The sequence below is a fragment of the Oncorhynchus kisutch genome, linkage group LG25 (assembly GCF_002021735.2).
Source record: "Oncorhynchus kisutch isolate 150728-3 linkage group LG25, Okis_V2, whole genome shotgun sequence".
NCBI classification, from domain to species: domain Eukaryota; kingdom Metazoa; phylum Chordata; class Actinopteri; order Salmoniformes; family Salmonidae; genus Oncorhynchus; species Oncorhynchus kisutch.
Genome location: NC_034198.2, coordinates 26,137,623 through 26,152,550, shown reverse-complemented (window position 1 = coordinate 26,152,550; position 14,928 = coordinate 26,137,623). Strand labels below are relative to the sequence as shown.

Genomic DNA, 14,928 nt, shown 5'->3' with positions numbered 1-14,928 from the left:
GCATTTGTATAACTATTAGTCAACGTATGTGGACTGTATACCAGAAAATCCAGAACACTCCAACCAGGATTTCTATAAAACCTGAGATTTTTGGAAAGTTACCAGAATTTTGCAACCCTAGGTCTGTGATATATAATTATGAGTTATAATAGTAGCTACACTGTGTTCCATATGATTAGAAGAGCGTTAAATGACCACGAAACACTAAACAACGTCAATGCATAGTCTAGGTCTAGGAGGTAAATTAAAACTTTCTATAGTTGTGAAATAATTCTTACAATACATCAAATTATCAAGCCAGGACACCATTTTTTAAAGTATTTCATTTCACTTGATCTCTACCTGAACAAATTGTGGACATTTCAGGAGCAGGGGAGTAAACAAGACGCGAGAAAAACACTGTAAATATAATTTAAATCTTCTATTACAGGCCTGGCGCCTCTGATGATAGCAGCTATGCTGTTTTGATCAAAACAGATTTGATAGGAGACTTAGTAGAAAAGAGTTTAAATATTTCAAGGTGAGGGAGTACAATGTGGAAGTGGCGCCTCGGACAATAAAGGCTATTAAGTGGTTTTGATCAAAAAATATTTGATGGGAGAGTTATTAGAAAGAGTTTCACTCTTTCAAGGTGAGGGTGTACAATATGAATGTTCTGTCCCTTACTGGCTAGACTGCTCCATTGATTACAGCATACTTACTCATCAGTATGACATCAAATCAAATCAAATTTGATTTGTCACATACACATGGTTAGCAGATGTTAATGCGAGTGTAGCGAAATGCTTGTGCTTCTAGTTCCGACAATGCAGTAATAACCAACAAGTAATCTAGCTAACAATTCCAAAACTACTACCTTATAGACACAAGTGTAAGGGGATAAAGAATATGTACATAAAGATATATGAATGAGTGATGGTACAGAGCGGCATAGGCAAGGTACAGTAGTTGCCCCACACAATATATATATCTATTTTTTTAACCTTTAATAACTAGGCAACTTGATGCTTAAAGATGTCAATAACTAATCTGCCAAGTCTGACACTTCTTTTTCAAAGGAGATCCCCAAAATGTACTCATCACTAGCCCTGTTTATACCTAGTTCTTACATGTGTCCTTCATCCAGATATTGTGCTGATCATGTCAGTTTACACTTATAAGATCTGATCACAATAAGTCTTTTAAATTGTCTACACCTGTCTAAATATACGGGCACAATCATAATGTAGACAAGATTAGGACAAAGGACACATGTTAGCACCAGGTATAAACAGGGCTAGTGACTGATCAATCTACCTTAGCCGCCCCATTATTTTCCTACCTTCAAGCCCTACCCCTTCTTTTTGTTTCATGTTTCTTCCTGTTGTTAGTCTGGCATTGTTTAAGTTTCTACAATTGTAAAGAGCTATATAAGTCCCATGTATTATTATTACTACTATTGGCTCTTCCCATTGTAGGCATGCCGCAAAGGAGGGCACAATTTGGAAACAGCCAATAGAAGCAATGTTGGCAGATTTGAAATCGAGCGAGCTTGTTTTGCAAGGCCTGGTCCCTTGGCTGTTGCCCGGGTGGGCGGAGTTAGCACTTCAGATTAACAAACGTTAATAGCCATTTGAATCAGAGACAAATGGAAGTGTCATGGTTCTGTCTGTGAAATAAGTCTTGCTTTTTTGATATGTCTGACAATTAGTCCTTATCTGTCGTGTTTTAGTTAGTGACCCACATTTGCCGCCCCCGACTCTACAGCAATTGATTGCAACAGCAAACTCTGCCTTTGGTTACATGGTTCGGTGTCCCCCGGCTGTGCAAAACAAGCTCACACACTCCGTTGTTGTTCATGGCTGTAAACATGAAGTCGCCTCGCTGTATACTGTATGACAATGTTATATTGCTGTGCCTGTGAAACCAATGGCCAATATCACAAATGTGTGCACAAATGTAGGAGGTTGGTGGCACCACAAGGTAATGATGGGAGCGGAATCAGGAATGGTATCAAGTATATCAAACACATGGTTTTTAGGTGTTTGATGCCATTCCATTCCCTCCGTTCCTGCCATTATTATGAGCCGTTCTCCCCTCAGCAGCCTCCACTGACAAGCAATGTCGGTTTGACTGCAACTCCTACATTAACCTACAAACTGAAACCCCATCCATGTGAGTTGTGTTGATGTAACCCAATGGAAAGTGATACAGATGCAGCATGTCAAATTGTCTTGCTTGTGTCTAAAATGTGAGTTTAGCAAGTGTCAAACAAACGGCTCAAAAGTAACCCATTCCACTCCAATAGACATTCACATAAAGTATCTTCCACACACATATTAGCTACATATATTTCCAGCACAGAGATACACTGCTTCAAAATATGACAAAGAATACTACTTGAGAGACGTGTGGTTTTTGGTCAAGTGTGCAGTCCTGCCTGTAAGTTTGACCCTTCTAAGAGACTGAACTTTTTACTTTTGGCACTTGATGCTGTCTAGATCCACAGAGGTGCTTTGGACTATCCCTTCTCAACTGGAATCAATGGCCAAGGACCAGATAGACAGACAATATGCCACTGAGAACGAGTGCACCCCCTCCTGCTCAGCTTTTAATTGACCCACTCAATGGCTTCACAGTTGACTGCACGGTGGGCTCAGGCCAGGCAGACACATTACTTTCCACTGCACAGATGATTATCAACACAAACACACTTTGAAAACATTTGGATCCTGGCCACTTTAAAGCCATTGTGCACAATGATCACAGAAGCAGTACGAAAACAAGGAATCTCATACAAACCAATACACAATGACGGTGAGACATTCAGTGTGTATTTTCATCAATATACATGACATCCTAATGGATGTCTAAGTCAACATGTGACACCAATTCAGTGGCCATGGTGTCACTTTCAGTCTATGTAGCTAATACTGAAGGGTTATGGCATCTTCCTCCTGAGCATACACCGTTGATGTTTCGCAGAAATGGTATCTAGTTATGTGATCAACAACTGAAAAATAAAGACATTTAGAGGCATATGATGCACGTATAGACCTATATGCATGATAAATATGGGAGTGACAATAACTGCATATACATTACTATTATGTGCATGACATAATTCAAAGATACAGTACTCACATATGAACAGCACATAGCGCCATCAATCGAGATTGGGGTGGGTTTAAAAATAAACTACGAAAATTGTCCTCTTCATCACATCAATGTAAAAATCTATCAGGTAATTGGCAGTAAAGTTGTGATCATGCATCAGATATACATTTTCTTACAGAAAATCTATAGAATGAGAAAGAAATGGACATGAATACTGTGGTTCTCCTCCAATATTCTACACCTGCTCTTAGCAGTCTGAAATTAATATACATTCTGATGGATTGGTGTACCTGATCACAGAAATGTCAAAGAAATACTTTACAAAAGACATTTTGGACATTTTATGATCAGGAAAAAAGCTCCTGATGGATTTATCTCGGTCTGTAAAATGCTAACATTTACCACATCCTTTCAAACTACACAGACCACCCATTATGAACAGCTCAACCAATCAAAAGCAGACCAATTTTGTCTGAACTTGTTCTAAATTTGGAAACTCACTGGATGACTTGCAGATAGAGGGGTATTTGCAAAGAATCGCCTACACCAATCCAAAAGGGTCCACTCTGCTCTGTCCCCATAAAGATATGCTCAATAATGGTAACTTACAGTTCCAAAATGCATGACACATATAGAAATGATACATAATGCTTAGTTTCTAGGCACAATTCATGTAGTCCCAGCCACTTTAAGATCAGCATGAACAATCACCCCTTAAAACAAGACCTAAAACACCTTTATTTCCACCATCAAAACCACATGGCATTAAAAGTGACCATTCTTCCTTCAACACTCCTTTCCATGCACTTACATTACGTTAAGCTTATGAATATGTGTTTCATTTTTTAATATTTTTCATTGCACTGTTGAGGAAGCTCGCAAGTAAGCATTTAATTGCACCGTTTAAGCTGAATTGATTTGATTACCGTTACCCTTGGCTGGACTTGCCTAACCTACAACATCGCCATAGTTGCAAAACCATTTCCCTTCCACAGGGACTTGGTCAAAGTTTGTTAGGGGGCGTTAGGGGAAGCCAACAGGTACAGTATGTGGGTAATTCAATCAGCGCTGTGTTACAAAGTGCAACAGTTTTGTTTCTTCATGGTGTGCAAAGACGGTGAATGGGCATGGGCTCGGCCCATTCACATTCTCTGGATGGATATTGGTCTCTCTCTCTCTCTCTGTATCTTTCCACACAACACTAAAGCTCAGTCTGGTCTGTGTAACCAGGTGTGGCCCAATGTCATTGATCTCTAAGGCTGGAGACAAGTTGGCCCCAGGGGACATTGTCCATGTGTCCGTGCCTAGGGGCATCTAGGCTCCAGGCTTCGGTGAAGCCCACAGCGGGACACAGGGCAGCTGGAAGAAAGAGCCCTCAGGTAGGGCCGGCAGCTGACCAGGACCCCCATTGGAGAAATAGACACCTCAGGGTCGATGGAACCTGCCAAGAAGGCACAGGGAAAACAGATGCTGTTGGTTCAGAACGGCAGTCTACCTATTATAGTACACTGCATACTAGGAATAAATCAATTAGCAGTTCATTATCTTGTATGACTCATAACATAATGTAGTATAGTGGCTGGGGGTCAATAAGGTCAAAGTTGTCATTACCTGGTGAATTGCTTGCTCTCTTCATGAACTTCCATCTCTTTACTTTTGAACTCATTCAGTTCTTTACGGATAGCAGCCTGATGGAATATAAACATTCAAGATCAAAGTCTTAATTTACAAAGAAGAACTACAACAACAAAAAACTTGTAAAAAAACAGTCAGAACTTCAATACTTTCAGACAGGTAAACATGTTTCATATAACTGAAGATTAAAGATGCAATATGCAGAAATGGCTCCACCATTTCCTGGTTGCTAAAATTAGAATAATTTGCCTAACTTCAGCTTGTGACAAAACAAGCAATGCATAGTGTAGAGAATCATTGTACAATCTAAACCACTGTGAAATATATTTTCAATAACCCAAAATATTGTATTTTCAGCTGTTTGAAGCTAGTGTACAAAACTGAAAGTTAAAGGTGCAAAATCAAAACTTAAGAATGGGAAACATAGAAATAGTGCACATAGAAATGTGAGTTATAGATATGTCATTCTCATTGAAAGTGATGTTCTATGTGAATTTGGTCAGGTTTCCCAAAAAGTTACATATTGCCGCTTTAAATGATACATCTTTATTATTGTTTGTGAGTAATGTAGTTACTGTATGGTTCAGTTGCTGGCCAGTATGTGGTATGCATGAGGAATACAATTCTAACAAAACGTTTTTTAATTACACCTTTTTATAACCTGTCTTATTCCAAGTATTTAATCACATTATGAATGTCATGTATTTTAGGTTCTCTTGCAATAAAATCATACAGTAGGAGTCTGGGACCCACTTTGTCAGCTGGAGTGAGCCTGGTCCAGGGTTTGTCTGCACGGCGGTCATAGTCCTTAGCATCTGTGCACTCCACATACTCATTGAAGCGCAGAATCCGCCGAGCCACCAGCTCTGCTACTGTGGGCCTCACACTCAGCTACACACACGCACAAGTAACCAGTGATTGACAACTGTAAATTGGGACTTGTAGATAAAACATTTGGGGCCCGGGAGAATATGGGTAGAGAGTTATGGGAAAAGCTGAACTCCTTCAACAGTGCCATACGGGAGCACAGTGTTGGAACTAGACTCCGGTTCTCAATATAGCTGAGGTCAAGCCTCGTTGGCCTAACACTGGCCAATCCCCTCTTCCCTCCCTACCACCACTGGGGGCGAGCAATCTGGGGAATTTCAAGCCTGATGCTACACTTTGAGGCATGCTGCTCACACGGAGTTGGAATGCCCTACAGTATGCACTGTGGCAACTATGCACTGACTATGCACTCAGTATGCACTGAGTCATACGATGGCTGAATTTTACAATTCTTACACATTTGTAAAAAAATAATACTAACTGACAAGGATCAAATGAGTTAGAAATGTGTTTGGTAATTCAGAAATCAAGACATTGTTTGGCAATTCATTATATTGAGTTCAGTCCATATATTCAGTCTACATGAGTTTGACATGTGTTTGGTTCCAGTTATTTCAGTTCCAGCTGTGTCCACCAGATGGATCTGTGTACCAAATATACAGTGCATTCAGAAAGTACTCAGACTCATTGACTTTTTCCACATTTTGTTACATTACAGCCTTGTTCTACAATTGATTAAATCATTCCCCCACCAATCTACACACAATACCTTATAATGACAAAGTGAAAACATGTTTTTAGAAATGTTTGAACATTTATAAAAACTAATGAACAGAAATACCTTACTTACAAAAATATTCAGACCCTTTGCTCTGCGACTCAAAATTGAGCTCAGGTGCATCCTGTTTCTATTGATCATCCTTGAGATGTGGTAAATTCAATTGATTGGACATAATTTGTAAAGGCACACACCTGTCAACAGTTGAAGTTGGAAGTTTCCATACACTTAGGTTGGAGTCATTAAAACTCGTTTTCAACCACTCCACAAATTTCTTGTTAACAAACTATAGTTTTGGCAAGTCGGTTAGGACATCTACTTTGTGTATGACAAGTAGTTTTTCCAACAATTGTTTATAGACAGATTATTTCACTGTATCACAATTCCAGTGGGTCAGAAGTTAACATACACTAAGTTTACTGTGCCTTTAAAACAGCTTGGTAAATTCCAGAAAATGATGTCATGGCTTTAGAAGATTCTGATAGGCTAATTGGCATCATTTGAGTGAATTGGAGGTGTACTTGTTGATGTATTTCAAGGCCTACCTTCAAACTCAGTGCCTCTTTGCTTGACATCATGGGGAAATCAAAAGAAATCAGCTAAGACCTCAGAAAAAAAAACTGTAGACCTCCGCAAGTCGGGTTCATCTTTGGGAGCAATTTACAAACGCCTGAAGTTACCACGTTCATCTGTACAAACAGTACGCAAGTATAAACACCATGGGACCACGCAGCCATCATACAGCTCAGGAAGGAGACGCGTTCTGTCTCCAAGAGATGAACGTACTTTGGTGTGAAAAGTGCAAATCAATCCCAGAACAGCAGCAACGGACCTTGTGAAGATGCTGGAGGAAACAGGTACAACAGTATCTATATCCACAGTGAAAGAGTCCTGTATCGCATAACCTGAGGCTTGCAAGCGGGAGGCTTGCAAGCAGAGGAACACCATCTCAACCGTGAAGCACAGGGGTGGCAGCATCATGTTGTGGGGGTGCTTTGCTGCAGGAGGGACTGGTGCACTTTACAAAATAGATGGCATCATGAGGACGGAAAATGATGTGAATATATTGAAGCAACATCTCAAGACATCAGTCAGGAAGTTAAAGCTTGGTAGCAAATGGGTCTTCCAAATGGACAATGACCCCAAGCATACTTCCAAAGGCAAAATGGCTTAAGGACAACAAAGTCAAGGTATTGGAGTGGCCATCACAAAGCCTATAGACAATTTGTGAGCAGAACTGAAAAAGCATGTGTGAGCAAGAAGGCCTACAAACCTGACTCAGTTACACCAGCTCTGTCAGGAGGAATGGGACAAAATTCACCCAACTTATTGTGGGAAGCTTGTGGAAGGCTACCTGAAAAGTTTGACTCAAGTTAAAGGCAATGCTACCAAATACTAATTGAGTGTGTGTAAACTTCTGACCCACTGGGAATGTGATGAAATAAATAAAAGCTGACATAAATCATTCTCTCTACTATTATTCTGACATGTCACATTCCTAAAATAAAGTGGTGATCCTAACTGACCTAAGACAGGGAATTTTTACTAGGATTAAATGTCAGGAATTGTGAAAAACTGAGTTTAAATGTATTTGGTTCAGGTGCATGTAAACTTCCGACTTCAACTGTGTATAAAAGGTCCCACAGTTGGCAGTTCATGTCAGAGCAAAAACCAAGCCATGAGGTCGAAGGAATTGTCTGTAGAGCTCCGAGACAGGATTGTGTCGAAGCACAGATCTGGGGAAGGGTACCAAAACAATTGGGTCCCCAAGAACACAATGGCGTCCATAATTCGTAAATGGAAGAAGTTTGCCACCACCAAGACTCTTCCTAGAGCTGGCCACCCGGCCAAACTGAGCAATCGGAGGAGAAGAGCCTTGGTCAGGAGTTGACCAAAAACCCAATGGTCACTCTGACATGGCTTCAGAGTTCCTCTGTGAAGATTAGAGAATCTTCCAGAAGGACAACCATCTCTGCAGCACTCTACCAATCAGGCCTTTATGGTAGTGTGGCCAGGCAGAAGCCACTCCTCAGTAAAAAGTGCATGACTGCCCGCTTGGAGTTTGCCAAAAGTCACCTAAAGACTCTCAGACCATGATAAACAAGATTCTCTGGTTTGATGAAACCAAGATTGAACTCTTTGGCCTGAATGCCAAGTGTCATTCCTGGAGGAGACCTGGCACCATCCCTACGGTGAAGCATGGTGCTGGCAGCATCATGCTGTGGGGATGTTTTTCAGCGGCAGGGACTAGGAGACTAGTCAGGATAGATGGAAAGATTAACGGAGCAAAGTACAGAGAGACCCTTGATGAAAACCTGCTCCAGAGCGCTCAGGACCTCAGACATAGGCCAATGTTCACCTTCCAACAGGACAACAACCCTAAGCACACAGCCAAGACAACGCAGGAGTGGCTTCGGGACAAGTCTCTGAATGTCCTTGAGTGGCTCAGCCAGAGCCCGAACATCTCTGGAGAGACCTGAAAATAGCTGTGCAGCGCCACTCCCCATCCAACCTGACAGAGCTTGAGAGGATCTGCAGTGAAGAATGGGAGAAACTCCCCAAATACAGGTGTGCCAAGCTTGTAGCGTCATACCCATGCAGACTCGAGGCTGTAATCGCTGCCTCGAGTCTGTAAGGTGCTTCAAAAAAGTAAAAAAGGTCTGAATACTTTTGTAAATGTGACATTTCATTATTATTATTTTATTTATTTATTATTGTGCAAAAATGTCAAACATTGTTCTCTTTGTCATTATGGGTTATTGTTTGTAGATTGATGAGGAGCAAAAAAACAACAATTTAATACATTTTAGAATAAGGCTGTAACGTAACAAAATGAGGGGAAAAAAATCAAGGGGCCTGAATACTTTCCAAATGCACTGTATCAACACGAGTCATTACATTAATTTTATGTCTAATGAGATGCAGACATTTAGCAAGCCTAGTATTGGCATGCCTAAATAAAGTATAAATGACAGTACCTTTCGGGAGAGTCTCCTTTTAATCTCTTGTATGGCTTCATGTTTATCAGCTTCATTCGTCTCTGCAGTGAAATTAAAAAGAAGTTGTAAGTAGGCTAAGGTGGTACTTCACTGCACAATATAGTGATTATTAATTAAGCAATGTGGTTAATGGAAAGTCTGGAAATGATACAGTGCTTATCTTTCCCATTGATTTTGGAACGTGCCATATGGCTGCATCTACAAAAACAGATGGCCTGGAACATGGACTTATCTCAACAGTCTGCTTTTTAGGTCTGAAAACATCTGACAAACTTTGATTTGGTGTCCTATTTTCTTAACCATACATTGAGTCAACTCTTTAAACCAGAGCACAGTGTAGACCTGTGTTATATTCTTCAACAGGTAGTTGTTGAGTGTGTGACAGATGTGCATAGAGTCCCTGGGAGGCATGCAACCTTTGCCATCTGCTTTCAATAAGGCAACAGTCAGTTAACTGCCCTCTCCCTCTTAGCCTCATGCATTATGATTCCACCACAAAGATCTCATAAATAATGCAGTAAACACCCCAGCAAGATTACAACAACAAAATGGCCCCTTCTTTCACTGCTTCCTGTTTAATAGACAGGAAGTCTCCACGTGAGCATTGACTGTATTTCAGGAACATGTTTTAAGCCTGTTGATCAAATGGTAGCCCTTAGATTTTTCTGTAAAGTGTGTTCCGATGCACTTTAGATTAAGTTTGATTTGCTCAGAACAAAGTTAGCTTCTAGGAGATGAGCTTCTAGAGAATGACCAGGTAAACATAAATAACACATTCCTATGGACTTTTATCCTGACCTTCTCTGACCCAAAAATGTAAAACATTGTCTGGCACGATAAGAGCTCAAGATGTTATTCTCTTAAAAATGTTAATGTTCACTGGTCATGCTCAATCTGGTGTAATGTGTTTCACAAAATTGATTTACTAACCAATAAACTGGGCAAGTAGATGAGCAATCAGTCGATAACTGGCCTCCCCCCACATCAATGCACCATTAGACCTTGATGCACAGCTGTCCAAGCCAGGAGAACAACTTCACCTTTGTCTTGGATTCCAGCGGGGCTAATTTATTCACATACACCGTCTCCTTATGAAAACGTAACTGGTCTAGCATCAACCTTTGACTGAATGGGATAAAGTCATCAGCTGTTTAGGTCATGTGGAACTGAACTATCTACACTGAACAAAAATAAACGCAACATATAAAGTGTTGGTCTCTGCCAAGATAATCCAAGAATCTGATTAAACAGCATGATCATGACACCGGTGCACCTTGTGCTGGGGACAATAAAAGGCCACTCTAAAATATGCATCTTTGTCACACTACACAATGCCACAGATGTCTCAAGTTTTGAAGGAGTGTGCAATTTGCATGCTGACTGCAGGAATGTCCACCAGAGCTGTTGCCAGATAATTGAATGTTAATTTCTCTTCCATAAGCTGCCTCCAACGTTGTTTTAGAGAATCCCAGACCACGTATGGCGTCTTGTAGGCGAGTGGTTTGCTAATGTCAACGTTAAAAAAAAATGGCCCATGGTGGCGGTGGGGTTATGGTATGGGTAGGCATAAACTACAGACAACAAATACAATTACATTTTAAATCGATGGAAATTTGAATGCACAGAGATACCGTGACGAGATCCTGGAGGTCCATTATCGTACCATTCATCCGCCACCATCACCTCATGTTTCAGCATTATAATCCACGGCCCCATGTCACAAGGATCTGTACACAATTACTGGAAGCTGAAAATGTCCCAGTTCTTCCATGGCCTGCATACTCATCAGACATGTCACCCATTGAGCATGTTTGGGATGCTCTGGATCGACGTGTACAACAGCGTATTCCAGTTCCTGCCAATATCCAGAAATTTCGCACAGCCATTGAAGAGGAGTGAGACAACATTCCACAGCCCACAATCAACAGCCTGATCAACTATGCAAAGGAGATCTGTCGCGCTGCATGAGGCAAATTATGCTCACACCAGATACTGACTAGTTTTCTGATCCACGCCCCTATCTGTTTTTTTAAAGGTATCGGTGACCAACCGATGTATACCTGTATTCCAAGTCATGTGAAATCCATAGATTAGGGCTTAATTTTTTTAATTTAAATTGACTGATTTTCTTATATGAACTGTAACTCAAGTAACAATTTCAAAGATTTGACTGTTGCGTTTATATTTTTGTTCAGTATATAATCTGAAAAACACACATGACCAAAGCCAGAAGACAAACAGACCGTGTGTGGGGGAAATGTCTTGTACAGTACTAAGGGATTGTCTGACTGGGGCCAATGTGGTGCTGTCTGTCTGTGGTGGCATCTGTCTGTCGTCACTCACGTTTCAGAATGTTCCTCTGCTCCAGTTCCTCAGTGCTGGGCCTCTGACTAAGTCGTCTGTGAGGGACAGAGGGAGAATGAAACGAGACAATACCTCAGTGATTTGGGAACAGGGGTGAGTTCCCCAAAAGCTTTGTAGCACTAAGATCATCTTAAGTCCCTTGGATGAAAGAGGATTTTAGTGCTACCAGGTTTTCGGAAATCTCACACCAGAACAGTTATTTCAGATTAAATACAATCTTAAATACACACAATGCATGTGTAGGCGTGTGTGTGTGTGTGTGTGTGTGACTCCATGGGTGTACTCTGTACCTCACTAGCTTGGAGTGAATCTGTTGCCGGAGTTCCTGCCTCTCAGTCTCAGAGGTGCGAGGCAGGATGTTCTTCTCCTCCAGCTCTCTCTTGCTGGGCCGGTTGCCCAGTTTGATGGCCAGGGTGTCCCTGCGGCGGATCTTACTGGCTAGGGAGCCTAAATAAACAATAATAAACATGAAAATCTAGCTAGCCCCTTCCCCCAGCCAATGCCATGCAGGCTGCCCCCAGAGAGTCTTAAAATGGGCTGAGTCAGAGGACAAGAGTATGGCTTTATAGGAATGTGTGCTGTGCAGTAAATATAAAATATAAGTCAAAAAGTACATATAAAACCAACAATAAAGAGTGTGGAAACACAATTAATGAGATTGTTATCAAGGTTGTTCTCATTGTTTCTAGTCCTTTTTTTTGTTCTTGTTTCTAGTCCTTGTTTCTAGTGTACGAGTGGCTACGGACTAATTTGTTGCAAAGGCTGGACAGAAAGACATTTAACACATGCTGACTGACTAAAAAGGCTAGAATACAATGAGCTTTAAGCTTCTATATCTGCGACGGATTCCTTACTTGTGGTATACTCGTCTTCCTCATCCTCGTCTTCGTCTCGGTAGAGGATGGGCCCATCTGAGTCAGAGTCGCTGACTGTGGACTGGTAGTCAGACTCCGTAGTGCTATCCGGGATGACTGTAACCTCTGGGCTCTCCAGGTTAACACTGTGGAGCTTCTTCTCTCCAATCCCATTGGTAGGCCTGGAGTCACATCACCAAAACCCTGATAAACCATTCTTACCCGATTGATTTATCTTGTCTTCTGATTTATTTATCATGTCCATTGTTTTCCTTGTTGCATAATGGAAAATGTCGATATACAAACTCTAATGAAGGGTATATAGACCAAATACATTGGTGAAAACGGGCCTTTTCTTTCCCAACAGACTTTTCCTCATGAATCTGTTATCATGCAAGTCATGTGAACTATCATCTTTCCAAATGGTTTAAGGCCTATAACACAGACAGAGCTCTGTGACTTACTGTCCCAATTCAAGTTAAACCAGTTCAGCTCAGGGCTATGAAGGCCATTTATGACATCTATGCTGACTCAGACGTGTGTGTGTGTGAGAGAGACAACCATTTGCCACACCACCAAATGTTTAAATAGAGGGCTAAATAGGTTACTCCCTGTTACACAGCAGCCATTATGAATTATGACAATACTGAATCCAGGTAGCGGTAAATGGTAAACTAGGCTGCTAATGCTGCTAAAATATTAACAGCATTTTCTGGGCTTTGAACTCAAGCTGTGGTGCCGTTCATCATCAGAACAGTACTTCGGCAATGAGGAGCCATCTAAGAATACAGCACATAGTAAAATGTGAAGGTTGAAAACTAAGCACAACAGCTTTTAGAATGCATACTGTGAGGTGGTAGTGGCTATAAGGTAGAGTATTGTACATTTATAGACTTTGACCTTTGTGATGACCTTACTGTTAAACACATGACCAAGTGCAATACCAGTGGGAAATAATCCAGTAAAGCAAAACCTATCATAATTATGTTTCCACACAGGATAGCTTTTCACACTGCTGTGCCATTTTCTGCAGTACTGTGTGACTCCCAACACTAACCATCTCAAGCTGCAAAACACTGAGAATGACGAACATTGCCACATCATGTAATACACTTGAAACTTTTCATATTGATTTACACTACACATGCAGCAAGAATTACACCAGGTATTCAATGGAGTTTTCTAAAGCATACTGTACTATTTTGGGAATCATGATTGCGGTAAAGAGCTTTCCCTCCAATGCCACCAGATTTCATTCTCAAGTTTGATGACCGCAATTATGATGTAAGACAACATTTTATTTTCTTCAGTTTGGAGGAGACGTTTAATTCCAACCTGGGTCAAATATATAACTCAATTATTTTCAAATACTTATTTAATTTAATTGGTCTGGTTCAATGGAACAGTCCCAAAAGTGCAGAATTCAAGCTACATCAAGTGTACCTCACATACAGTGCCTTGCGAAAGTATTCGGCCCCCTTGAACTTTGCGACCTTTTGCCACATTTCAGGCTTCAAACATAAATATATAAAACTGTATTTTTTTGTGAAGAATCAACAACAAGTGGGACACAATCATGAAGTGGAACGACATTTATTGGATATTTCAAACATTTTTAACAAATCAAAAACTGAAAAATTGGGCGTGCAAAATTATTCAGCCCCCTTAAGTTAATACTTTGTAGCGCCACCTTTTGCTGCGATTACAGCTGTAAGTCGCTTGGGGTATGTCTCTATCAGTTTTGCACATCGAGAGACTGACATTTTTTCCCATTTCTTATTGCAAAACAGCTCGAGCTCAGTGAGGTTGGATGGAGAGCATTTGTGAACAGCAGTTTTCAGTTCTTTCCACAGATTCTCGATTGGATTCAGGTCTGGACTTTGACTTGGCCATTCTAACACCTGGATATGTTTATTTTTGAACCATTCCATTGTAGATTTTGCTTTATGTTTTGGATCATTGTCTTGTTGGAAGACAAATCTCCGTCCCAGTCTCAGGTCTTTTGCAGACTCCATCAGGTTTTCTTCCAGAATGGTCCTGTATTTGGCTCCATCCATCTTCCCATCAATTTTAACCATCTTCCCTGTCCCTACTGAAGAAAAGCAGGCCCAAACCACGATGCTGCCACCACCATGTTTGACAGTGGGGATGGTGTGGTCAGGGTGATGAGCTGTGTTGCTTTTACGCCAAACATAACGTTTTGCATTGTTGCCAAAAAGTTCAATTTTGGTTTCATCTGACCAGAGCACCTTCTTCCACATGTTTGGTGTGTCTCCCAGGTGGCTTGTGGCAAACTTTAAACAACACTTTTTATGGATATTTTTAAGAAATGGCTTTCTTCTTGCCACTCTTCCATAAAGGCCAGATTTGTGCA

General features: G+C 40.9%; 1 protein-coding gene across 4 annotated transcripts in view; it reads right to left on the bottom strand.

Moving 5' to 3' along the window:
* Positions 1-2,555: 2,555 nt before the first annotated feature.
* Positions 2,556-14,928, bottom strand: part of phactr2 (phosphatase and actin regulator 2) — a 51,997-nt gene continuing 39,624 nt past the window's right edge. For all 4 annotated transcript variants that reach the window (XM_020460644.2, XM_020460646.2, XM_020460643.2 and 1 more), the window contains 7 exons: positions 12,555-12,736; positions 11,991-12,147; positions 11,680-11,735; positions 9,316-9,377; positions 5,485-5,622; positions 4,708-4,784; positions 2,556-4,537 (listed from right to left, as the gene is read on the bottom strand). In XM_020460644.2, coding sequence (XP_020316233.1) covers positions 4,522-4,537; positions 4,708-4,784; positions 5,485-5,622; positions 9,316-9,377; positions 11,680-11,735; positions 11,991-12,147; positions 12,555-12,736 — 688 coding nt within the window. In that variant the 3' untranslated portion in view covers positions 2,556-4,521. The remainder of the gene's footprint in view (positions 4,538-4,707; positions 4,785-5,484; positions 5,623-9,315; positions 9,378-11,679; positions 11,736-11,990; positions 12,148-12,554; positions 12,737-14,928) is intronic.